This window comes from Lissotriton vulgaris, chromosome 6 (genome assembly GCF_964263255.1).
Source record: "Lissotriton vulgaris chromosome 6, aLisVul1.2, whole genome shotgun sequence".
NCBI lineage: Eukaryota > Metazoa > Chordata > Amphibia > Caudata > Salamandridae > Lissotriton > Lissotriton vulgaris.
Window position 1 is genome coordinate 509718149 of NC_141694.1, and position 27582 is coordinate 509745730.

Below are 27582 nucleotides of genomic sequence, written 5' to 3' on the forward strand. Positions count from 1 at the left end.
AGACTGTGTTCGCTTACTCCAGATCTATGAGGTCACTCAAACATTGTGTGGCTTCATAAATAGAGGTATGCGTCGTATATGTACCACGTTGCGTGTTGCAAGCTTGATACAAAACTCTCATAAATATGCCCCTAAACGTGCTGAAGCAAAGTCAGAGGGCGATGTGACATACCTGAGCTCCTCCAATACAACTGTACTGTCATACGGTCCGACCATCATCTCTCCGAGTCTCGCCTCATCGCCCTCAGGATGGAAAGTTATTTTATAACCTTTGACTTCCCCGGGGGCCGGCTCCCAGGTCACTCGAAAAGTGGACTTGGTTGGTTCAGATGTTTTGATATTTCGAGGCGGCTTGAAAGGTGAAACTGCAAACGGGTAAATAGTGCATTTCATTATAGATTGTCTGTGCATTTCAATATTCACTATTCCAGAAAGCTATCACGGCCCCAAAAAAGTGGCATTTTCCAGAAAAGCATTGCATTCACATTTAATACAGCAAATCGTCAACTCAAGCGCTTGTCGTAATCGCAGGGTCGTACTGGGACTTAAAATAGGCCTAGGCACCAAAATAAAAGTGTCCCCCTTTAGAGAACAATATAGCTTACAAAAAAAGAGGCCTAAAATTGCAAATCAGGCCAATTTTGAACATCTAAAGATGTATTTTGCAAGGCATGGACGGCTGCATATATTTGTGCTTGATGCAGGCAATGTTTGTGGTAACATCAGAGGAATCAATGGTAAAAAAAAACACAGCCCATCTAGCCATAAAAAAGGCCCACAAACTGCTAAAAACCGGCCCACACATTGATCTGTCAGACCAGCCCAACGTCACTGCTTGATTGCCTTGCATGCCAGTCCGATTGCACTATAGGCCTGTAAGCCCAGAGTAATCGTATACATAAGTGTGACAAAACATCCAGGACATGCACCATTAAAAACAGTTATGATAAACCCAGGTTTCTATAATGCTTGCGATAGACACATTCCGCATTATTTAGCCATACTTTGTAATTGGAAATATTTGGTATTGGTTAAGGAACTAGATGGCACAAGAAGATTTAGTGGTTAGTGGAATCGAAAAATCGTTTGGAAAAAGAGCAAGCAACTCCTGTAAACGAGCTCTGCATTCCCGAAACATAAATTCAGATGCGAAACAAGGTTTAGAAGGCGATTTCCCGATTTCATAAATAATATATATTTTGTCATTATTATAGTAATATATGATAGTAGATTTTATTTACACCTCACTTTATAAAGTGCCTTTTGAACTAGTGGTGTTGCTAGCATTTGTGAAATAACACGGTTTGCAAATGAATATTGTTATATATGATCTAAGGAGAGAAAATACCCATTAAAAACCCCATATAATGTGCCCATTAGTGTCTTCACAGCAGGAACGAGGGCCCATTCACTAAAACCCTTTAGCATTGAGCTGGCACATCTGGCCCTCTGTACATGGAAATTTCTGTCACAGGGTCAATCATTTCATTGGCTTTATTCATAGGCCTAACAAAGAAAGTTGTGTATGCTGATTAAGGCACATTTTTTAATAAAAAATGAAAATGTACAATATTGCACATAGACATGCATGAAAAGGAGTTTTTATTTTTCTGGGTGACTAATGGCTTTTCCTTATATAACAACATTGATTAAAATAAAAAATTTATGTTCAGAGAACCGTAAGCGTAACTTCAACCATTGCATGAGTACACGCTGTAAGTGATTGAGTCGGTCAAAAAATGATATAGAACCGGACCCCCTGCATTTCGGATAAGGGTTCCTGGGGCAAGGCAAAAACTGCAAAGAGCCCCCAGAAACCTGTTGTTTCAATAAATCATCATTTATTCACCATATATGTTCGGCCAGTACAATGAACTTTGATCCACTTTTATATAGCATTTCCTATATTGTTTGCTTCACCTGATATATTTATTCATGCAAGACATTAAAAATTCATGTGATACGAAAATATGAAGTTCCCATAGCAAAATACCATTGAAATATAGAACACTAATTTTTTTATAACATCTGTATGGCAAATTCGCATGGGGTCAAAAAAAGTGAGAAGTGTACTGGTGATTTTTACTTAATAATAACTCATACCATAGTCATCATAACCTAACTTCATCAGACAACCAACATTTATTCCATCATGCACACATCTACCTCAAAATGCCACTCTTTCAGAGCAAAGATAAATAACAATTAAAAAAAATGGTCTCCAAAACATCATATTAACTATCTTTATTTCTTTCAAACATGATCCAATGATAATTTTACAGTAAATTTTCAATCATTACATTGTATCCAATCCGATCAATGATTCTTTCATCAGAATGATTACAAATGTACTTATTCCTCTTGCTTGTCCTTTTCATCCTAATGGGTTGTCTAATGATATCCTAGTCTTTTGGCATACAGGCATTGATGCCTGCCCTGACTTCTGTTACTTAGTCAGCACTCTTAACCCTTATCTGAGATTTACCAGCACAGTATCAAACCAAGCAGTATCTTTTTTGGATCTCCTAATCGCCCATCATGCAGGTAGGCTGTCAACAACACATTTTTAAAAACTCACTGATCGAAATAGACTCCTCCTCTAGGTAAGCCACCACCTCAAAGCATTGCACAACATTCTTCCCTTTGGGTAAGTTCAATGTTTACAGCACAACTGTGATACCCTGAAATAATATGACATTCGAGTCAAGGAATTAAACACCAAACTGGTCACACTGGACTATCACCCCGAGATAGTCATGCCATCACAGAAAAGAGCAAGGAACAATCATTGAGAGGCTCAACTAGAGATACGAGGCAAGGTATTGGATGACATGATTACTTGCGTAGTAACTTTTACATTTACCTCTAATAGGATTTAAAAGATCCCAGATTTGCTTACAAAAGGACACAGAACCTAAAAGACCTTCTGGTTCACACCAGACCCAAAACAACTCCTAGGATTCAACAACGCACCATATGGGACTTACCACCAGTCATGGGCCATTACCCATGTGCTATGTGTGCCATATGTCCTTTCAGTACAGTCTCTAAGGAGATCCACCTAAGTGAATCATTTATCTAGACACAAAAAGAGCACCTGGAGATAGGTATATATCTAATCACTTGCCCCTGCACACTGAACTTTATCGGAATGACAACAAGACCAACCAAGACCAAAATAATGGAACACCACAGGAATGTATGTTACAGACGCAGCACAGTGAAGATGTTGGCACATTTTCTCACTGCCATCCATACATCGGATGACGTCAGATGAACCATCCTGGAAGCTAATGAGCGTTTGCATCAACAGTCACTATTCAATAGAGAACAGCGCTGGATTTTTAGTCTGAAAACACGTGTGTGTGGACTGAATGATGCCATTCCATGGCACAAAGTCAACAGATGAGACTGTGAACTACAGGGTTCCAACCATTCCATGCTGCGAACCGCATGATCCTGAGTCACCTGTGAATCATACGATCCGGAATGTTCATGTTCGAGACAGTCCAGGCTGCTAATTGCTACGTCACAACATAGATTTCTTCAAAACATGGGATTTCAGACATCACCTCTCTTTTCTAGAGTACCCCTGTTCACACTATTCTGAAAACTATTTTATCCTTAGGCTACCTAATAATACACCCTGAAGCATTGGCCACATAGCATTACAGACCCCTCTTGTATTTACATATACATGTCTGGTGGCACCTTCGATAAACACAATCCACTTTGCAGTCCGACCCCTGCCGTGGCTTCCTCGGCTGGGCGGGTGGAATTTTAGAAAAGAGACACTCCCCGCATTACAGGCTGTCTCTTCAATGACAACGTCTCTCACTTTAGAGCTAAGTACGTTTCATCAAAAATAACAAGACTAATATGGCCCCATCACTTTCAATTCTTTTCAAGTTACCCACTATACATCTGGCAGGTTGCATGAAGGATAATACTGGTGCTCACTAGCTGCACCCGTTTTGCTGTTCAAACCAGCCCGGTTCTGTCCTATTTCTTAAAATATAACACATGGTTTTTTGAGCTACAATTATTAATCGCTACTCTGTCTCATATATTAGCAATAAATGTATTTTTACATTGAGAATGACTTGACGAAATGGCCACACTACTTTTACTCGCAATTACGTGACATGCTAAACCAGAAATGATCCAACAAACGAGACACAGCTGGTGAGAAAGATACATTTAAATATAGCCACCCCACACCCACACGCTACCTTCAAACAAGCAGAGGGGGTAGGTCGTAAGCGCCACTCCGCATCAGCTCATGTGAGTACTGCAGTAGAGACTGAATGCTTTGGCTGCATGACTTTTGGCTGTCACTGGCGCTAGCTCGTAATTTGAAAACTGTGTTTAATTTTCCAGTTCCTAACTGCAGTTGATATGCAGTTCTATGCCCTACTCTATGGTGCAAGGAAGAAAATACCAGCAATGCACCCCGATTCAGGGAGGTAACACTTATTTGGGTCCTGAATCACCTAGTTACCAATATGTAATTTTTGCATGTTAGTTTGTCTGGGTCTGCAAATATTTGTCCACCATCATTATGTCACTTGCCTAATACGATGTGTGTTCTGTTTTCATTTGTTGACTATGGAGTGACGACTGCACTCCTAGCATGTGTTGGATTCAGCATTACAGTATATAATATGATTACCAGATTTAACTTCATTTCTTAAGAAGGTTTCTTAGTCGTTTACTCACCACATGTACTGTATTTTTGAAAACTTTTCTCTGTTTTGTGAAGGTTGGATATCGATATCTCATTTAGGGACATGCTAGAACCAGGAGAGCCATTGAAATGGAGCTTGATTGCCCAGAAGGTAAGTCACCACCCATGGAAGGATTTGCCTGTGACCATGATACCAGGCGGCTGGTAGCCCAGTAGTGACTAGACTTCTGCCAGGCTTGAAAGGATTTCTTGGGATGTTGTCCTCCATCACCAGGTTCATCTCACCGAGTCATCGACTGAGGAGTAGCCACAGAAAAATCCCTGTTGACCACATCATATCCACAGCATCCTTGAGAATCTTCAGCATCCTGTATCCCTTGCATAGAAGTGTATGGCAAGGAGATAAAGGTAACTAGAACTGACTGAAGACTGTTTTTATTTTGGCAGATAACGGTTTTTGATGGCCTTGCTGGTCTTCCTGACTGGCACTCTGCCAGGGTTGGGTGCCTATAATAACTCAAAGTAAGAGGATGATACTTATCTAAGGTTTTCATGAAAAGGTATAGAGGTGTCATATTGATTGAATTTACCAATGCTTTTTCGTGGTTAAGTGAAAAAGTGCATATTTACTGCACCTTGTAATTGCTATATCTTCAAAACCCTCTGGTGGATTTTTTTCATTTTGCAATCTAAAAACACATAATAATGCAGTACATTTTATATAAACCAGTGTCGGATTTCTTGAGTGTCTCAGCTATTCCTTCTCCAATTGTTTTGGTGCTGCTTAAATGTTTTACACTTGTTTTCTTGCATAAACCTGACTGATCAGAGCCACAGCTACCCAGGGTTGAGCTAAGGGATTCACAATCGAAACCTACTGGTGTTGGTAAGTGTTTTCCTCACAAGGTATTCCCTACACGTGCTGTAATGATGTTCGTTGTGTACATATTTTAAAAATTACAACCAATTGGTAGGCAAATAATTCTTACATTTATTGGTTTCAATTTCATTGGTTGACACTTTTTTCTCTTCAGTTCAAAATTTATTTTATATGCTCCTTATTCATTTTTTCCATTGTGAAAACTGGGTCAACCGGCCCTTTTTCCCCACACTTTAAACAGCACTTACACCTGGATCTTTCAAATATAACTTACATGTTCTCAAATGGGTGGGAAATGCATTTGCACTCGTTTTTGAACTCTCCCAATGTCACATTTCAGTCAGTTTTCCCCTCATCGGCATTGGATGTCTTGGTCCACCTCACTGACACACCATGTAAACCTCACACTAGTCAGTAGGCTTAAATGTGTGTGTGTGTATATCTATTTGTGTAAATTGTGCATGTATATTAGAAACGTATGTTTTCACTTACACACTTGGGAATTATGCATTTTTCACCCGCACATACCTTACAGATTTCACAGTTTGAAGTCTGATTTAAACCTGAACAATCTTTCATAAACTAAGTCTATAAATCTGGAACAGGATGCACTTAGAACGTCGAATGGCAAATTATTCCATGTATCCAAGACAAGTCAGAATTCATTGGTTCCATTGGTCATTGCTTGCACAGCAACTGAAGAAGTCTGTGTAAAGCTTGCAAGTTGCAGGTTAGAATTGCAATGCACTTTTAAACCTTATCAAATCGATAACAAGAGTTCTTTTGATTTAGGAAATATCAACACTTGCAACTTAAGTACCAAGAGACAATGGTGGTTTGGGAGTGTGCCACAAATATAGTGAATACCACTACTACTCATTATTATCATTATTATTGTTGTTGTTATTTATATTATTATAGTTATTATTATTGTTGTAGTTGTTGTTGTTATTATTAATATTTATGGTGTTATTGTACATATTATTATTGCTTGCATTGTTGTTCCTTGCTGCTTTGTTGATTTTGCTATTGCTATGTTGATATATGTCTACACAGAGACTAATACCTTTAAAATGTTTTTTATGTCATGTAGAAAACAGTAAAGCAACCATAAATAGCAAGATTTATGCACCATCTTTTCAGTGGTACCAAGCACTCACTCACAAGCGTTCGTTCCCAGCCTCCTACTCATTGGAAACTTACGTGTGGTTCCACTCCCTTGCCTTGTTTTGCCATCGCCTTCTCTGTAGACAGGAATGACAGAAATGTCATAGGTTGTCAGCGGTGTCAGTCTTCTCAATACTGTGGATGTGACTGCTGGTGGAATTTTGGCAACGATCTGCCGCCCTCCAGCACGTGGGCGGTAAACAACACGATAGTTCAGGACATTGCCGGGCGCCGGCTGCCACGTCGCTTTCATTGTTGTCTCCGTCTCTTCACTAATTTTCACAGTCTTGCCTTCAGGAGACGCTGTGTGGAGCAAAATGTAACCAACTGTTACAGCAGTTCAAGAACGGAAATATCTTCTACCCCACAAATTCAATGATTTTTAAGGGAGTTAAAAACTGGAATCTCCATAAACAAACTGGATATAATGATCGGTTAGTGGAAAGAACCATTTCATAAGGCACGTATGCTACACGCAGAGTGAATCACTATACTTTCCAAACCCATCCTTATTATATTTTAATATGCAACGTTTCCAGGAACTGGAACTCACTTTCTAACATTTTAGCAATTACAGTGTGCGGTGCATGGCCCTGCAGCCCTGGCCATTACATCCCGGATATATGAGAAAGAGTTTATGTTATGACAGGCATATCTGATTTTGATGTCTGAGTGAGTGAATATGCAAGTGGGTTGAGTGAGCTTAGAGGTGAAATTGGACGAGTGTAATGTTATTTTACCACAGGTGATCCCCTTACCTTACGTATAGTTTCGCATCCTCCCACAGACATGTGACGTTACACTTCATATGGGGTTGGGATTAATATATAACTGTAGGAGCGCAACCTCCTGAGGTTGGCATCAGGTATAGAATGAAAGCTGAATGGCATAAATTCCAAAGTCAGACTTTACATTGTGTTTCCCTTCAGTTGATAAAAAAGCCCACTATGTGGACCTTAATGTCTGAAACAAAAGAATTCTGCTTAAGCTTCAATTTCATTGTAAATCAAAGTGAGTGCTCATGTGGGGACAACTAATGGCACCAGGGACATGATATAAGGCGTAGTGCTAAATCTGAAGGATGGGGTGGGGGGGGGGGTGGCACTTATGGAGTTTCCTCAGCCAATGGGGAAGGAAATTCTACCAGTGAATTGTCTTCCGGATTTAGGGTCTTTTCCAAGTACCAGTGGATTTTCCATTACCATCAACACTAAATCAGGACCTGAAACTTTAGTCACCCTTACAGAATCACCAGTTTAGCGATCAATTTGAACTAGTGTTTTCAAAAGATATGAACTTGAATATGGTGAAAATAGACCACAAATACTTCACTTGAAGTAGTGTGAATCAGTAATAATATATTACTACTGTGAGCTACTAAATCTTAAGTACAAATCAAAAATAGAGAAAAAGTTCAATGTTGAAGATTATGGCATGAATAACAACCCATACAGAACATAACAAACACTATCAACATGACAAATAAATTATGATGCTGCTGCAAAGAACGGAAATGACATCTTTGAAAGTGAAAGGAACAGGAGTTGATACAGGGGACGACAGTGAGATTCTCCGATAGTACAATTTGAATGCATCAAGTGAGAAACAAAGAAACAAACGAGCACATAGAGAAAGAAAGAAAAAGTCAAACTTAAAAGTAAAAAAAAGTGTTTTTGTCATTCAGCTTGTAATTCTTGCAGCTTGGGGTGCATGAAATAGAAAAGTAAGTATTCTGTTAAACATAGCAAGGGAAAAGGGGGCACGGTGAGCCTTTTAAATAGGTTTAACGCTAAAACTTGTGATGATGGGCAAAGTGTTGCATGGCATAGCTTTCACAGTAGACATGGATAAGAAGAAGAGCACCAGGTGGAAGAAGGAGACCGTGATTGCCCAGAAAGTACTCGAAGTAGCCTTTTAAAGGAGTGGTAACTCGTTTTTAGGCCAGTCTGTCCCAGGCACACTGTTGATACTAGTGTCTGTTTTAGTAAAGTAAAGTTTAAGAGGAAAACTGAATCGATCTGAAAGTGACATACAAAACTGACATGAAGCTGAAACCAGAGGCATTTATCTATAGCACTGGCAAGCAAATGTAGTTATGTTACAACAGAGACAAGATTGCATCATAGCCGAAGAATGCCAGTCTGTCACATGAAAAACAATACAGTGCCCAATGCATCAAAACAGAAAGATTGCATCAGGAAAGGATTACAGGAAATCTCTATGTCTTCTTACACGTCACAAGAAAGACCCCAAGTCTAAAGGATTCAAGACATCTGGGAAATTCAGCAATTCTACAACTATCTGAAGAAATTGCTTTGGTGCTGGTATGTAAGACTCAAGTTAGTGTGTCAATGGTAAATTGTTCAATTGTTTTCTGCATTTTCTAGCTCCATGAATCCTTCGGAAAGCTTCTCAATTGGACTGTTGCAACTCAATAGCTACTTTCATATACCTACTTAAAATGTAATTTTCTACTTTTTTATTCTAACGGGAAAGTAAATTGCCAACTTTGACAAAGCAGCACTAACACATTTTGAGGAGAAATGTGAATTGGAGCTTCAGCGTTACTGTATCATAGCTTAGGGACTTAAAGGATAATGACTATAACTTGAAACATGTGACCAAACACATAATAAAAACTGTAAAGGAGAGAAATATATGGTCAATTGTTTATTGTTGGAAAGACAACAACTGTGTAAGTGATGTCTTCGTAGACAGAATGAAAAATGACCAATGACCTAACATGACTTATTTTTATGAATAATGTGTAGAGTAATGAAAGTGAATGGTGTAGCACACCAATGAGAACAGGAATTGGCAACCCTGATAATGCTTCAAGAGCTGAGGGACTTTGTCCAACAAATGAAACTTCAAAACGTAAGGTTAAGTGCGCAACTCCATTTTGTTAATGAAATGCCAAAACTGGAAAACTATTAAGGCCACGCGGAGAGCACTGCACTCACCAAAGGAGCTGGATGAATGCCAAGCGTTGGCGTAGCGCTGCTGCTGGCACCAATGCTACATTGTGAAGTGACTGGTAAGAATTGGTTACATCCCTCAAGACTGTACGGCAATTAATTCTCTTTATGTTTAATCAAAATAAGTAGATTATGATATACATTACAAATGCAAAATGAGTGTTACAAATTGAGTCATATTTTTTCCATGACTCAAAAGCCTTTACTGGATGCAAGAATTGCGTATTGTACCTTCAGTTGTTGCTTCCCCGGTTAAGGGGTCTCCTTCACCACTGGCGTAGGTGGCATAGACAGAAAGTCTATATTTCGTCTCAGGATCCAGGTTCCTGAGGACAGTATTTGTGATATCGCCGGGGACAAGGTTTTCCCCTGTTTTATCATCGAAAAGTGATTGCCATGCTATTCTGTAGCCTCTGACCATTCCTGGAGCGGCAGTCCATGATGTGCCGATGGTTGTATCTGTAATGTCCTTAATAATCAAGTCACGAGGGGAGCCACGCTCTGCAAGACATTTGGGATTACAACAGATTAGCATGGAGAAAATGGAAGTTTCAAGTACGACCTATACGTGCACACATTTACAATTCAGAAACACATTGTATGTGAGGTATCATCACAAATCGATCTCTCTGTCATTAAGATGGCTACTGAAAACATTGTAACTTCACTGCCCCTCTCGCTGAACTAGACAGTGCTTCACAGGGCGAACTGAGAACTGTATTGAGGTTTTCAGCATCTTATTTTTATTCAAGACACTTACATTGTAATTCCAAAATTCAAGATTTTAACCTACCATAATAAAACAGAAGAAAATGAAACAATGAGTAAGACCAAAGACGGTTTGAAAAAAAAGTATGCACTTTTTAGGTCTAGCGACCTATCGATGTGCGCAAGCGCATCGAGCGTAGCGAGAATTCAAGTGGCGAAAACATCTTCAAACCAAAGGGCTTTCAGCCCCGCGGTTTTCATGCAGTTCGCGTGTACATGCACGCGCATCGCATGCAAGCCCAGCCCAGCCTCTCGCATTCCCAGGCTCTCCCGCCCCCATCCGGCATCAGGCTTCTCCTCCCATAGCAGCACTCCTCCCACACCAGCAACTCCCCCTCCCACACCAGCACCTCCCCTCTCTCTCACCGCAAACACAGCCTTGCCCTAGCAGCACTCCTCCCACACCAGCACCTCCCCCCTCCCACACCAGCACCTCCCCTCTCTCTCCCCGCAAACACAGCCTTGCCCTAACAGCACTCCTCCCACACCAGCACCTCCCCCCTCCCACACCACACCAGCACCTCCCCTCTCTCTCCCCGCAAACACAGCCTTGCCCTAACAGCACTCCTCCCACACCAGCACCTCCCCCCTCCCACACCAGCACATCCCCTCTCTCTCCCCGCAAACTATTGCCTCTCCGTGTTCTCTTTTCGACTCCCAGGTGCCACCGCAGCCTAAAGAATTGCATAATTGTGGTCACAGTTCTGGATCATAATTCCCATCTGTGTTGTACAGGTCTAGCATCCTCCCCTCACCCATGGCCCCACTTGTTCTTTCATTGCCATACATTACTTACTGTAGGGGGAATCTGTTGCTGTCCTCTGCACACAACTGGTATTAGAGCTCTGGTAGAAAATGGATTAATAAGTACGAACCGCCTGAGATCACACTGTGCCCTAGACCCAGAGTCGCCAGTTGAAGGCGGTTGATTTTTATTAAAATGTCTACCCTTTTGTGCAGTGTTGTCACTTTAAATACAGCTTATTTTGTCTACTTGTTTAGCTCTTTTCTGCATTGAAAGCACATTGAAAAAAAATACAGTAGATTAACTTGAGCTTCCACACAGTAAGTCGCCCTGCTCTTCAAGCTTCGCTGCCAAGAATAACTATACCAGTCTATTCACCCAGGAGCCCCAAAATGCACGTTGTGCAGGAACAAACCAGCCTTCTAACCAGGCTGTAGACGGGCCAACAAATCCCATTGTAAATAGCTTTGTCATTCGCCTTGAAAAAGGGCAGTTCCGAGTCGGAATGATCCCTCCTGTCCGGTTTAACTGGCATCGCGTTTCTGTCTCACGAAAACTAGCCGTAGGCGAGGAGGGGGGCGGTGCCCACCCCATCACCTCTGTCTGCTATCAAGCCCGCTATCCGTCGGACTCGAACATTTACAACCTGTGCTGAAGGGCCATAAAACACCCCACTCCACTTCAAAGCGGGCACAAGGGATTCTTCAGAGTTGAAGGCCATCCCCCACCCACAGAGTTTTTTTTGGGTTACTTTTCAACACGTAAAAACAAATACTGAAGAGGTCCGAATCACATCAGCTACTTCATTTCATGCTTATTTTGTTAATTTACTTGTTGTATTTTTTATGTCGAGCATACATGGCCCAAGCGCATTAGAGTCCTTTACATGAGCACAAGTTTACATTGAACTTTTTTGGAGGCATGGGAGGTTAAGTGATTGGCCCAGAATCACAAGCTGTTGAACCGAGGCCAGTATTCGAACCTGCGCTGCCATTGAGAAAGCCGGCAACTCGGACCACTAGGCTACATCTCCTTAATGGTGGCCTCCAACTAAGACAATTAGCATAGGTAAGGGTCGATGGCTCATGGTTACACAAATTAAAAGAAACTTTCATGGGGACATGAATAATTACTGATGAATAATTACTGATAGCAAATGACCCAAGTAAACGGCCCACTCTCTACCTCTCAATATTTACCTGCCTCTACAATTTAAACACCAGAGCCCAAGACTGGCTAAGAGCACCAGTCTGATTACTGATGCACGACACCAAAACACTTCTCCACAGACCACACTGCAAATACAACCTCTTTCCACCCAAGCAGTTTCTCGCTGTGTAGCATGCTCCTCTCCATCTATGTGCTTCAGCGTCTCACAAGTGGTATGAAGCGCTATACAACTCGAATATAAACACAAATAGGTAATTAACTTTCTTTGGCGTCTCCGAAATATTTTTTTTCAGATTTAAGGCACTAATTAAAATCATCAAACATGTAAAACAAAAAAAAGTAAACAAATGCCCCATTCAAGAAACACTTCTGAGGACACCTACTTACCAATAACAAACAAGCACTGGCCTTGCCAATAGGTCTCGCAGTAGGAAAGTTTAAGCTATTGCTTTTGTAAATTACATTTTATATTTATATATCGTTATTGGCATTGTCAATAACAATATATAAATATAAAATGTCATTTACAAAACCAATAGCTCAAACTTTCCTACTGCGAGACCTATTGGCAACGCCAGTGCTTGTTAATGTTGTTGTGAGTACTCTGAACAGTTCTGAGACCCATCACTAGTTGAATTCAGGTTATGGGAAACACGTTGGAGAATGTTGGATACCCACAGTGGTGTAGAGCACATTCAAAAAGACAAGCAGAGCCGTCTCTCAGGATTTTGTCCACACCTCTCAGATTGATGAATGCCAATCAGGACTCCAAGTAAGACCTTCATTAAGAGTGGCCATAACATTCCCTGCTATTTCCGTGCCACACAATTACAGTTACTAGAGCTACCAGAAACTCAATGAATACAGAAATGACTGGGATTACACCTCATTAAGGTATACCTGGGGAAATCAGTGTTTCCACACTGATGCCTGCATGTTTTCCCCTGGAATTTCACACAGTTGACAACACTGCACTACGACACACACCTTAGAGAAAGCCCAACAGAGGGATGTGGTCAACACTAGACAAATTCCTAAACCCATATAAACCCCCATAAAGTACGGAAATGCACTACACTAGCAGTAAACATCCCCAGGATAGGCTGGCAGTCTGTCACCTAAAATAACAGCCAAACACATATCTGTTTTGTGTTATGTTATACGTACCAACTAAACATGCGACCTATCGCAATCTACCCACATGTTCTATGTTATATGTACACTCGAACAAACGAGCACAGCCATCGCTCCAGAAAGCATGCCCTAATGTTAACGCCAGCGAAACTTGATATATGTTACATGTGAAATTGTAATTCTGTAATGTGTAAATACCAATAAAAATATCTAAAAAAAAAGAGATTTCAGCTGTTCTTAGTGGCTGAACTCTTCATGTGAAAAGACAAAACTTATAATTCCCATTCTCCAAGCACCTGTAATACAAGTATATGTACCAGGGCCAGACTTGGACAAGTATGGAACACGTTTTGCAAGGTATGGAAGACTGAATGTATTTGAGCTTGCTTCAGGCAATGTTCTTTTAATAACAGAGAATTCAACAGTAAAGACCACTAGACCATAAAACAGGCCCACGGCAGACACACTGACCTATCAGACCAGGTCATCGGGCACTGCTTGATTGCCCGATAGATCTATCCACATCCTTTATGTATCTTACCAGAGGCCTAATTGTTATTAACTTGGAAACATGTAAATGTCTTTTATTAGGTCTCACCATTGTGTTGGAGGAAAGGTGGGACATAATGTACAAACTGATTTCTTAAATGAATGAATGATTTATAAAGCACCAGAATCACCCCCTTAGGGGTATCTTTGCGCTGGAGGCAGCAGAAACACCAAAACAGAGGAACCAATTGCCAAAGAGATTTTGTTTTTGAGGAGTTTCCTAAAATGAAGGAAATCTGTGCACTTTCCGAGTTACAAGGGCAGGCGATTCCAATAGAGGGGAGCAAGATAAGAAAAAGCTTTACCTCCCAAATGGGACATCCTAAAATGGGGGATGATAAGGAGAGATTTCTGCCTGGAGCATAGGGCTCTGCCGGGCAGATAAGGGATGAGTTTGTCAGTTATGCTGCTAGGTCCTTTGGCATTTAAAGCTTTGTGTGCAATGCAGCAGATCTTAAATGTGACTCTCCGGCTTATGGGAAGCTAGTGTAGTTGACACAGCAGTGGCAAAGAGGATGTTCTGGATGGCATGTCCTGTACCACTCGGACCGCAGTGTTTTGGACCACCTGAAGTTTATTCAATAAAGATTAATTTTCTGCAGCCAGAAGTGCGTTACAGTAGCCCAACCAACTGATGACCAGTGCTTGAACCAGAGTTTTTTGCATCGTATTTCTTAATAACATTACAACAATATCAGGAAGTACAAATATTAAAATGGAATGAACCTATGACTCATAATGACATGTGATATTACCAACCCTTTTAGGCAAAATGAATTAGTCAACTCTAGGAGACCTGCATCCAGATGTACTAAAAGAGTGGCCACAAAAAGTGGTTCCAAACTGCAATATACATTTTGTGACCAGTCTTTAATTTTGAGATGCAACCTATTTATTAAAAGATTGCATCACAAAATCACTAGTCGAAGGGAGCACAGTAAGATCTGCCTGGTGAATAGTAATTAGGAGATCCTTCTCAATTGCTGCAGCCAAAATGTGGAACTCTCACCCTGACGAAATTTCTGGACAACGCTCTCACGCTCTTTTCCAAAAGGTGTTAAAGACTTGGTTGGTCCCTTTGAAGTCTGTCTGAGTGTGCCTTCCTGTCTGCATGTTGCTCTGTTGTTAGCGCCTCGATGCCCGTGGATGATAACACTGCTTACTTACGATCACGTGGCAAAATAACCTCTCTTTTAGCTGATTTGTAGATTTGGTCCCAAGGAAACTTGGTATCTCTTTAGCATTGCATTATTCACCATGTAAATTTGATACATATATCGTCCGCTCATTCATAATAGAAGAGACTCTGTTGCTCCTCACATCTCCCCACTATATTGTCTTATGAAGTTAAAGAAGGATGGTTAGGCTCTTTTTAACACCGCATTATTTGCTATATATGTTTTCAATGCATACCTTCAACCCACTGATAACAGAAGACATGCTATTGCTCCATAATTATGAAAACTCTATTGACTTGTGAGGAGTATAGACACTTCCAGTTATCAGCTCATGAATTCTTCTTATGATCCTCACTGGCTGACTATCGGGCTGGGTAGTGATGGATGGATGGGTGGATGATAGGTGGGAGGGTTGTTCTAGAGATATAGGGCAGTGGATGGATGCATGTATGAGTAAGAAAAAGGACAGATAAATGTTGCTTGGAATGATACACGTGCCAATGGATGATTTTAGATGGTTGGATGGATGGGTGGTCTGAGTGGGATGAATGGCTGGATGGATGGAAGATAGGTGAGAAGACTGCATTTGAAATATAAGGCAGTGGATGGATGCATGTATGAGTGAGTGGATGGACAGCTAAATGTTGCTTGGAAAGATACACGGGCGGATGGATGGATGGAAGATAGGTGAGCGGGTTGCTCTAGAGATATAAGTAAGGCAGTGGCTGGATGCATAGATAAGTGAGTGGGGGACAGTTAAATGTTGCTTAGAAAGATAAATAGGTGGGTGGATGTATGGATGGATCGATGGATGGATAGATGGACAGATTGCTTTGATTTTCTTTTTGCTCATTGTGACTGCTGGCTTGTACTCAGTTATGAAAGACAAGCCCATTTTAGTGTGGTCACCATCTATATCCATATTACAATTAGTGTGAATCTTTAGAGGAAAATCTGAACTTATTCACTTTTTAAGAGAGGCAGTGCTTCCCCTTCTAGCGTGGCAGTGAAGAAATTAATTTAACTTTATTGTCCAAGTTAATTGTACAGTAATACTAGCAAAAGCCACGTAGCTTCCGCAAAGTTGAAAAGTTATTAGTTATCAAAAATAAATCACAATCTACTTGTTTTGGTCTGAATCAAAACGTTTCCAGTCCTAGACTTTGCAATTCAATACGATAATAAATGCTGCTCGAGTGGGAAATGATGGAAACTTAGCTATGTGCATTACCAGATGTTTCACAGTAAAATAAACCATACTCTCAATATTTTGTAATTCTTCATAAAAATACTTGTCACTTTATATTGGCTATTTTACATCCGCACTTTGGCACTGTACGAGTTCAGCGGGAAATTTTCTGCTTTCACAGCAAAATATTTCCCAAGTAGTTGAGTGATTCAGTTAATGGTGTCTACTTGAAACCACCAGATGAAAAGTGCTTTAAAACCATCATTCATGCAGTCTTGCATCTGTCATTACATGTCTATGCTGATAATTGGGCTGCTTTCAAACAAAATCCTTTTCCACCACCTGAAAAATATAAATCACTACTGGAAAATAAAATAAATCCTTTAAACTTAAAATATTACTGAGGCAGCTCGTAATAAATATGGCTCAGGTCTACAACCGAGTTGAAACGGAAACCACTGTACTCTTCCAAGTCAAAGTGGCTCTTTTTAGCCAGAAGCAGTCCAGGATATAGACACATTTACAGATGTCCTAGAGGCCTTTGCTTTGCAAGATGTACCAGGGCTAGTCCAGTGGCACGTCCATGTCTTACTCTTGCTTTCACTAAAATATACATGTTTAAAAAATGTTTTTAACTAATCAGGGAATTTAACCCATATGGTCCCTATTTTAGAGGATGCATTTTGGAGGATCATTCCTTAAGGAGACCACTGCAGGCACACACAGTAGGGCTTTGATGATACATGGTGCCTCCCAGTGGTTTAAACAATTTAGATAAACATACAGGGAGCACAAGCAGAACGTTGGGCTCATACACTGAATCGCCATGAAAGAAAAGTAGTATCAACACCATCCTACACCCTCATCTTCCTTTGTTTCTACCCACATGCCTCTCCCTTCTCAGAACGCATCTCTCCCATCTTTGTACAGTGCTGCTTAGCTAGAAGAACACTTTATAACCCCCATTCATGGACATTCATTCGTAGTCACTTATCAGTGGTCGCTGAATTAGAAAGGTAGAGAAACACTATTTCAAGTTAGACCATGACATGAAATTGGGGGCAGGAAGAATTCAGAAATAACATTTTAGGATACTTTTCAATAAGTGGTGGCAAGAAATACAGTAAACACTATCATCAAAGCGCCAGGGAGCAACAGTACCGACATGGTGGAGGAGAAAGAGGTGTGGCGCAGCGGCCAGGGTGCCTGACTCCGGACCACAGGGTTCATGGTACGGTGCCGGTGACAGGTTAGCCCAGCACCATGTGACTCTGGGCAATAGCTTGCTTATTCTTCTGAGGGCCCCCAGCGCCGAGACAACTCTTCGGAGGTAGCTGTGCGCTTTACAAATGCTGGTATTTATTTCATTTCAATATCACAGGCGATTTGCTTCAAGATCAGCCAAGGGCAAAAAGGATTCAACTGAGATGTTGTTATCAGCAGCAAAGATTGATGTTTCTATAGAAGAGTGAAAGTGAGTTGCCAAGAGGGAGTTTTTTTCATTTTGGCTGACCTTTAACTAAACAAAACATTATGATGAGCTTGACCTCCAACTGAAAAACTTAGGTAAAAATAGTCAAAAGCAGTAGTTTACTCGTGGACTAAGAGAGGAGGAACAAAACTAACAGCAACTGGTATGCCATTGCATTTTACCACCCTCCTGTCTTCTAAGGACCAATGTATTTGTTCCCATATGTGCTTCCGTGCTGTGGTTGGAGATCTTTTTGTTAGGTATCACTGCCAAGTATGCATTTACTGTTAACAACCAGATCGAAATCTGTTTATTTACTGTAGTGACGTAACAATAATGGGTAACCACGGTGTTTACCCAGTTTTGTGTTGTCACAAGTAGAAGTGCTCACTTCCCCTTTTTTGACCACCTTGCCCAGGTATCCAGAGCATAAAGGTGAATTTGCAATTGCCAGACTTATCTGCATTTTTCCACTTCTGTCAGATCTCCACTGACCCGAGGGAGGTGAGACAATGTGGGCAGCGCCATTCCTTCTTCCCTTTCAGCATGGTTCTCTGCAGACCTATGCTGATAGGACAAAATAGCCATCACTGACAAGTGGTGCAGATGATTTAACATAGCATACATCACATTAAGTCATAGCTGTCAAAAATCTGAATAATGGGAAGGGTTTTCGCCTTGGGATTTTGAGTGACATCATAGACAACTCAAGCTTCATTCTCGTCTGTTTGATGTCACTCAGAGCCGCGCAATGAAAAAGATCCACCTTATTAAGTTACTCATTTAAAACACTGCATACTATATACAAGGGAACATTATTATTTTATAATGTCACATACTTTGTTTTCATGTGAGTGTGTTCTGGTGTCATATGCGTTTTTAATCACAAAATTGCATTTCAGATCGCTTGTGATCATTCATTTCAAGTGTAAAGTTACAGCACACTGCTAAGTTGATAATGGTGGTGCAGTGGGCATCCACTTTCCCTCAGAATCTGTGAGAGAAGATATTGCCCTGCCACCAACTACAGTCTCTGAGTGTCAGAGTAAAGACAAACTTGTACCTTTTCCAGAGCAGAGAGACGAAGCTTGATTGTCTGTGTAGCCTTCCTCTTACTAACATTGAGAGAAGGAGCAGCCTACTGTTAACTGCCTCAGCTCCAAGGCATCAACTCTTGTATTCGCCAAACAGAGCTCTGTGTTTGATCCGTTGCCTCCTCACAGAGTGCAGAGTCGCAGTCTAGGGCCGTCTTAACAGCAGTGCTTAATTTGAGCCGGTGGTTTCGAGTGCTCATCACCGGCACTTAATCATCAACACCAGCGTTTTTTATTAAGGAAACATTAATTTTTGGTAGGCATGAGGAGATTAAGTGATTTGCCCAGAATCATAGGAAGTTGAGCCAATGCCAAGGCTCGAGCCTGGATTCCCAGCTCCGAGGTTGGCAGCTCTGGCCATTAGGTCACACCTTTCCCAAATTTCACAGTAAGAAATTGCTTCTGTTTTGGGCGGAGCTAACAAGAGAAATGTGCTGGTGCAAGCTGCCTCCTGAGGAAAGCCCCAGCACTTACTTTTTTTCCAAATGAAACACTGCTTAACAGCATTACAGGCTCATGGGCAAAGCAGTGCACTGGGCCACGCCTACACAACTACTCACAGAAATAAATACGTTTAGCGGAAAATGAGTGTTAAATTCTGGTCTGCATGGGGTCCCTATGCTCATGGGGTCCCCGGGCCAACTGCCCAGTGTGCCCATGCGCTAAAACGGCACTGCCACAGGCCCACCTCGGCATTAATACACAGAAGCAGCATCCCTCAGACCGACCTCAGCGTCAACAAACAGAAGCAGCAGGGCACCAAGCTGAGTTGGAAATGCCTGTACCGAGATCAGATTTCTGTGTACACAAGCCTCTTAATTGAACTTAAGCGAAAACAGGTCTGTTTGTCTTTACTTTGGGGTGTCGTGGCAAAGCCCTAAACCATAGATCTGGACCAAAACGAATACAAAGATTAAATAGTCAGCACAGGGGAATGTCAGGATCTTTCCAGAAGAGGCTACTTTGTCGTATTTTTTCATGACTGGAGGTTTGATAGCAAGAAGTTTTCTTAGAAGTGATTTAATTACAGGCAGGAGCCAGCTTAAAGGCCAGCTTTCTTATTTTCGTGGAAAATTCAGTGTCAACAACCTCACAAATTCACCTGGCATGCGATCGTGTTTCCTCTATTTAGCCAGAGAACCTCTCTGCCTCTGGTCAATGTCCCTCACTAACGATCTTTCGAAAACAGCAGAAAACATGGCTGTTCTGAGTGGCCAGGTCTGAGTGGCTGTTCTGAGTGGCCAGGTGTGGCCAGGTCTGAGTGGCTGTTCTGAGTGGCCAGGTCTGAGTGGCTGTTCTGTGTGGCGGGTTCTGATGATCCCAGCCTGACGTGCAGCGCTGGAAAACCACCAGGGGTAGCCATGATCTTTAAACATTTCACTAATAATAACATCCTCTCTGTGACTTTCGCCAACCTTATCATCTATGGCTGGGGGTGCACTGTACCATATATCATATTATTGTTAATATTGCATCCAGATCCTAGTGTCTATTAAAGAGCATACACGGAAGAAGTAGACATCTCTGTTTTTCTTTTAGAAACATGTCAGGGTGTATATATCTCAAAAGAAGGAAGCCATAAAAGCATAAATCTGGCTAGGAATGCTGGGCCAAAGCAAATGAAAATACAACTTTTGTTTATTCGGAAATATCTTCTCAAAGAATAAGTCAAAGAAGAAATAACTTGCTTAAGTAGATTTAACGTCGATCTTCATTTCTGATATTCTATGGGAAGTTATCTCTGTGGAGAAGGCGCCTATGAAGAGGCACATGTTTAAATCCAGCAGCAAATCAGAGTTTCATTCGTCTGCAGTCAGTAACATGTAACACTTGAGTTGAATATTGTAATTATCCTTATGACTGGCAGAAGCGTTCAATATTTTACTACACGCCACCCACAGCGGCAAAGGTCACTGCACTCAGCGTGTATTTAGCAGTCAGCTATAAACATTTACTACGGGTATGAAAACAAATGAGGCAAGGGTTTTACAAGGTTTTACACGTTGTGGAAGTTACCATGTACAAGACTAGGAAAGTCACTTCTGATCTGTGAGTACTGAGTGACAGGCCCCGTGGGGCAAGTATGCACGTGCCCACAGGTTACAGAGTTACAGAGTTCAGAGGGGCAGTTAACGCAATAGTTGCTAACTTCAAAGTGTTTAATGCAGGCAGGCCTTCATAAACTGCAGCATCCGTGATTTAGGGAGAAGCCACTTCATTTAAATGGTACATCAATGGGGCGTGCTAGCCCAGCACAGGCTTAAACAAATGGCAGCACAAAGCGGGGAGCTGGGAACGGAAAACTCTCTTTTGAAACATGAGGTATTTCTTACTGGGACATCAAAGGGCCGCACGGTGGGTGCCGGGTCTTAAGTTCCTAAGACGCTCGGCATGTGTAGAGCTGCTGGGTCCGCTCTGTTATCTCTGGCTGTAGCTGTTTCCATTGCCTCACGCTCCGCCTCTGGAGAGGAAAATCCCTCAGTCTGCCCCGGAGCCCCACGCACTGGCATACTTGCAAGGCCATGGACTGGTCATGTCTGCAACTTTGTGTAAAATGTGCAGATGGACACTGACCGCACAACACTACAATGCTCAGCCAATATCGTGGACAGGTCCTTCAAGAAATCCCATAGTTGGCCACAGTCTGCCATCGCTTCCCAGTCATGCCCTCCCACGTGCGACCAAGTCCATGCGTCATCATAATAGTTTAAGGACACACATTCCAAGAGTCTGACCCAAGCTCACTAGCATGACACCAAATCACATACATGCATTTTTCCTGTGCTTCACATCTCCGTGCATCTATCCTCCTCCAAACACACAAGTGACAACGTTTTTTATATATAATCTTTTGCATGAACATGAGATTTACTGAATAGTCACGCAAACAATAAAGTAGAGAGAAATTATGTTTATTCTTGTTTTAGTTGTATTGTAGCTAAGGTAGGCCTGAATTTCATAGGTTGCATTGTTTTGTGACATGAACATTTTATTTCTAGCGAAGTTAAGTTCAAATGCTGTTGAAAACAATGCCCCCTTTCCTTTTTTCTCATGTGAAGAAATGTTTTATTTCCTTTGTAATTTGGAATGCTGTTTCAATTAATATCACATACAAGAGACATGTGGAGTGTACAGACTAGTCTGTGTATCTTATCTTCTTACAGATACTGTGAGTTTGAAGGACGCAGAAAGAAGCGTGCATTGTGAGAAACCTTGAGTGCCTATCGAGTATGTAATAATATCTTGTCCCTTTAACCGGATTTGACAGTTTTTTTTAGAACTGTGTGTAACTGGGTAAAATGTGAGAGTTTGTGTTTCTTGGGAGCATAACAGAATTGGTAAAATATAGAGTGCGTTCCCAGAGAGAGGAATGACTTCCCCCTTGTCATTTCCTTCGAGGCGACCTAATGCTGGTTCGTCACTGCTTCATAATAGTTGATCTCATTGACTGCCTATTAATTGAAAAATCTGATGATAATTTGCTTGTAGGAAACTGGCCTTTTGTTGCAGTACTCCACCCCCCAACCCCCCCAACACACATACACTTGCTGCCTTGTATTTGATGAAGTGTACTGGGTTCCTCCTAACCAGGACCCCAGTACCAGTGTTCTTTCCCTAAAAAGTTTAAATTGCCTTCTCCAATTGGCAAAACCTTTAGCACCCTATGTAAGTCCCTAGTAAATGGTGCCCCTAGTACCTAGGGCCGGAAGTACTAAAGTAGGTCCCTAAGGGCAGCAGCATGAATTGTGCCCCCCTAAGGAACCCCTTTTCAGGCACATGCAAGGCTTCCATTGCAGGATGCACATCTGTGTGAAGACAAAAGTGAAAACACAAGATGTCACACATCCCTGCCATGTCACTAACAATGCATGTAATGTTTGTAAGTCACCCCTACAGCAGGTCTGACAGCCCTAAGGCCGGGTGCTGAATATTACATGTGAGGGCATACCTGCATTGCATGAGCAGATATGTCCTTGCGCTGGTGATTCCTATTACTGCCTGTACAAGTGAGCAGACAAGCCATCTTAAGACATGTGCTGGACACTGGTGAAAACGTGTTCCCCAGCTACATGATGGCTTCACTAAAAATAGGGATATTTGGTCCCACATATCATGTGGGGAAACCCACACTGATGCCAGTACTGGATTTACCAATACATGCACCCAGAGGGCACTGTAGAGGTGCGCCCTGAAAACATACCAGCCTCTGGTGACCTTGCTGATTGGCTTCTCTCACCCTGCCACCTGTGAAGCTGTTCTGACCTCCTAAGTGACAACCTTTGGCTCTCAGGAAACCCAGAACATAAATCTGTTCAGCAAGAGGGTGTAACACCTCCTGCCATAGGATGACCTGCTGATTAGCCATCCTTGACAGCAAGTCTCAAAGGGCTGCCACCCTTGAAAAGTGAATCTGGCTCCCCCTCACAGGAAAAGAAGCCGTCCCCTTTGTCCTTGGCACCTGGACAGGTGGGAAAATTAGCTAGTCTGGTTGGTGAGCCAACTCCAGGCTGTAGCCTGTCCGTTCTAGAGAAGCGCTTCATAGTAATCAAATTTGCATAAAGAAGTGCACTCACTATAAAGAGAGCATTCCCACATCTGCAACAGCATCTAAACTCAAAACAGTGCCACAGCAACTCAGGTGTTCAAGCAGTTGTGCATTTCACTTGAATGCAGTCATGAGGAAGTGAACTGCATGTACCCATATGTGTCATGAACAGATCTCTTGAAGTTACACTGTGGTGTATACATTTCCCTCTAAACCACACGGTGGTGAAACAACAACAACATTGCATCTTTGAATAGCACATCGCTCTGCAGCGGATTCCAAAGCAAATCAAAGTATCTTAAATCACAACTTACATAAAACATCTACCCAAGCCATAAAAAGATCTTGCATAAAGTTTCCCCAGGACCACTGCCTACAGACCAAATGGTGAGGGCATCAAGGCAACTACTAGGGAGAGGTGACCTGCAGTACCAACTAGAGGGGCCAGAGGTTCAGGTCACTGCTACCACATTTGCTGCCAGTGAGGGTTTTTGGGGGAGGAGTCCGAATACCATTGCACCCAGGAACTTGCAGTCCTGTAACAAATTTGCATCAGGGAGGAATGGCTTAGAGCCACCAGAATGACTGCACGAAGCTTAGTTCGAGTCTTAAGCGGAAGGGCAGGAAGTTATAGTAAGCCGAGTCATTTGAGGTAAGAACTTTCTCTAAGTGGCTTGTGTTTGCCAAAGCAAATGACTGAACAAAGGTGTCGGGTTAGCCGTTATGATGAGAAAATCCTGGTCTGTTAGGGGCAGTTTCATGCAGTGCTTGGTGGACTAGACTAAAAGTGCCTTAAACTATGAGCGGTGTCTGAAAATAAGCGAAAGTAGGGTAACCGAGGCTCAGCCTGCTAAGGAACTTTCTAGCAAGTTTGTAGTACACATTTTTAAGGAAGGCTAGCGCTGCATCTATTAGGACTAGCAAAATATTTCAGGATAGCAAGAGTAAGGGGAGTGCGTCAAGTACAGTCCACAGGTGATGCAAGATATTTGTGGCAACCACTTTGAAATATAAAAGAAATGTCGAGAAATGCATGCCACACGCACTTCTAAATCAGCAGAAAGGACAACCCTCTTAGATGTCTGATGATGACAGAAATGTCTTTCTCTTGACATTATTCAAATCAAGTTTTTATGTAGGTAACATCCGGCCGGTTCGCTTCCTAGCTTCCAGGGAAAAAAAAGTATATTTCCACACATACAAGAAATCTGAATTAATTTTTGACGATAATCATAAAGGCCCTTGGAAATGTCAGGGTCAAAACGTTCAGCATTTGTCATGTAAAAATGCGTGAGACAGCAGTAAGTCTCTGGGGAACAAAGATCCTTTGTATCAGCCAACAACGGCAGTGCCGGCTATTGGGCTGTCACGTGACCAGCAGTGCCAGCGGCCGGATGAGCGCTTCATTGTCAGATCATGGCGGCGCGCTGGGAATAGTTTAGTCTGTGGGAGGCATTATTATTTTCATAAGCGTTCCTACGTCACAGAAAGAAGAAACGAAATCACACATGGGACTTCTTCGTTCCCCGACTATACTCGGTTTAAGTGGAAAGGTGACATCATGGTTAATTTAGGACCACGCGAAGAAATTTCACAAGTGCTTCCAAATACAGTTTATAATGATGAGTTGAAAGTCACTTTGGTTAGGTAGTGCTTCTCTAATATGGAGATCTGTTTCTTTCAGTCTGAATATTCATGAAGGGTGAGAGACGTCACGCGTGTTAATGTGCATAGGTGTAACTGTTAACCCCTGAGCAACCAGAGACCTAAGAAGGAAAGGCTGCCCAATGAATAGCTCCCACTTTTTCGCATCTCTCCAAAAAAGGGCACACATGCGGGACAGCGAGAACTCGTACTGAAATGTCTGGCCTCCGAAGCATTTCATGCCAATGATTTATTAAACTGTTCTAATGCCGGCATTAAGAAACTATTCCGCCTTCCCTCGGAGTCTGCCTTTACATTTATGAACCTCAGCGCCAGGAAAGTCATGTCCTCGGGGGCCTGAAGATTTGCAGAGTAATTTATTTTCACAAGCTTCAAAGCACTAAGGGTTGGGTTACTTTGCAATAGGACTGCAATCCGGGAAGAAAAAAAAAACGGGATATTTTTTCAGCCTGTCTTTGGATCATACAGACTAAAACCGAATTGGACATAATCTATTAAACAACCTTGGCGCAGTGTGTGTTTGTCATCTGCCTGCAGGCCTCCAGGTAGTGGAAGACTTCCCTTGCCAAGTCTGCTCTTACCACCTCCTCACCCAAGAGACGGAAAATTACTAAACCAGGAGCGCTCGGGAGCAGCTGCCATCATCTGAATTTCCACTTAGGGTCTCGCTGTGCTGAGCATGCCTTTCTCGTTCTGTTAGAGGACTTGCGGTCATGGCATCAAATGCAGGAGTGTATATTTCCGTAAGCACAACTGGATCATGTGCATGTCTAACGGAGCCATGTGTGAAACTTTACCGAGGGTGACTTATACAGATAGCAGAGTCTGAGGTTTATTTGCATACTGCAGTGGCTCCTTTAGCCCAGTGGTTACTTCCTTTGTGCTCCTCCTCCTCCTACGTAGTATATGAGCCAAAGAATTACTGCCTGAGCAAGCAATTAGCACCAACCCTCTGGGGAAGCATTTCAGAGAGGAGGCGCTATACTCACTGAGTCTGAAGCTCACAGACTCGCTGCCTAAATCCAAGACATTTACAGGCGCTTCTCACAGGCATTTTAGAAGTTATGCCCACCACAGTATGCTCCTGTTGAAAACTTAAATGAAACTGTTTGAGCAGATGTCTATTATAGCCTTAGCCCCCGCCATTGCGTGTTCTACCGGCCATTCAAGGCCAGCGCCTGCAACGGCCGGAAGAGCCCGCTACTGAGGGCTCTAAGGCTATTAGAACGTTACGTCCCTAAAGGGCAGAATGTTATAATTTTTAAAACAAAGGCCTCACTCCTGAAGCCCAAGAGGATTAAAATCCCCTCTGGCTTCTTGAGACCTTTTGTTCACAGCAATAGCAGTGAACACGTTTGAATGTTGATGCTCTGGGCTTTTACCAGTCATAAGAAGCCCGGAGCACTCTATTTTTTCAATGGAGTGCTCAACATTCCAATGTTCTATTTTACTTTATCACACTTGTTTCCTGTTGCGTGCAGTGGCTACAGAGCTGAAGGGTGAGAATGCTGCTCTGCCAGGCAGCAGGTGGCTGCCTAAGATACAGGAGGAGGGGTTTGGACAAGATGGTGAGCACCAAGTGAGTTCAGGAAGCTTATCCTTACGATCTTCAGACTGTGATGTAGGTGTCTCTGGATTGAGGTGGCACCCAATCCCATGGGCAAGGAGTGGTATGGGTCACATCAATGATGAAGGGCTCACATTGAAAAGGGTGGGTAGTAGTGTTCTCTGACAAGAGAAACATCTGCACATTCGTTAGTCCCACTATATTAGAAAGCACAATATATATCACGTGGAAGTTTTACATTCAGCAATCAAAATTTGAAAACAGGTGCTCAATATAGCCCTGACAACACCCACTACCCCACAGTGTTGGTTGCACACTAGGTGTGCATAAGACAAAAGACAAGAGAAAGGGCTCGAACAGCACACCTAAAGTCAATCTTTAGTCAACAAATATAGATCACATAAACGAGTTTGGTTACTCATTAAATGTCAAACAGAAAGTGTTCACAATGAAAACAGTCAAAATTATTGAGATCCAAAGCAGGTGGCAGTCTTGATAGTCTTTATTTCAAAATCACTCCATTAAAACTTACCAGCACACAACTCGCAGACACGTGTTTCGTCTTTCAAGAAGACTTTCTCAAGGCAATGATAGAAGTCCAAATGATAAAAATCCAATATCCTTGAATCAACCACCATAGGGTGTAAATCTCAGTGAAATAACATTCATGTGTGGCCATCAAGTAGGCAGGCGTGGGTGGAGTCGCATGGCGCCCAGATCGTATCCTACGCGGATGACACCCAGCTCCTCTTTTCTTGTAAAAGAGGAGGTGACTTTGATGGGGAGAGTATTCG

General features: G+C 42.2%; 1 protein-coding gene across 2 annotated transcripts in view; it reads right to left on the reverse strand.

Annotated features, from left to right (window-relative positions):
* The window catches only part of COL12A1 (collagen type XII alpha 1 chain), a 358581-nt gene that overhangs the window by 243690 nt on the left and 87309 nt on the right, over nt 1–27582 (reverse strand). Inside the window, exons 14-16 of one of the 2 annotated variants that reach the window (XM_086926512.1) lie at nt 9944–10213; nt 6771–7037; nt 173–365 (exon numbers count right to left, since the gene is read on the reverse strand). The exons of the other annotated variant lie outside the window; for it this stretch is intronic. Coding sequence (XP_086782638.1) covers nt 173–365; nt 6771–7037; nt 9944–10213 — 730 coding nt within the window. The remainder of the gene's footprint in view (nt 1–172; nt 366–6770; nt 7038–9943; nt 10214–27582) is intronic. 2 annotated transcript variants of the gene reach the window in all.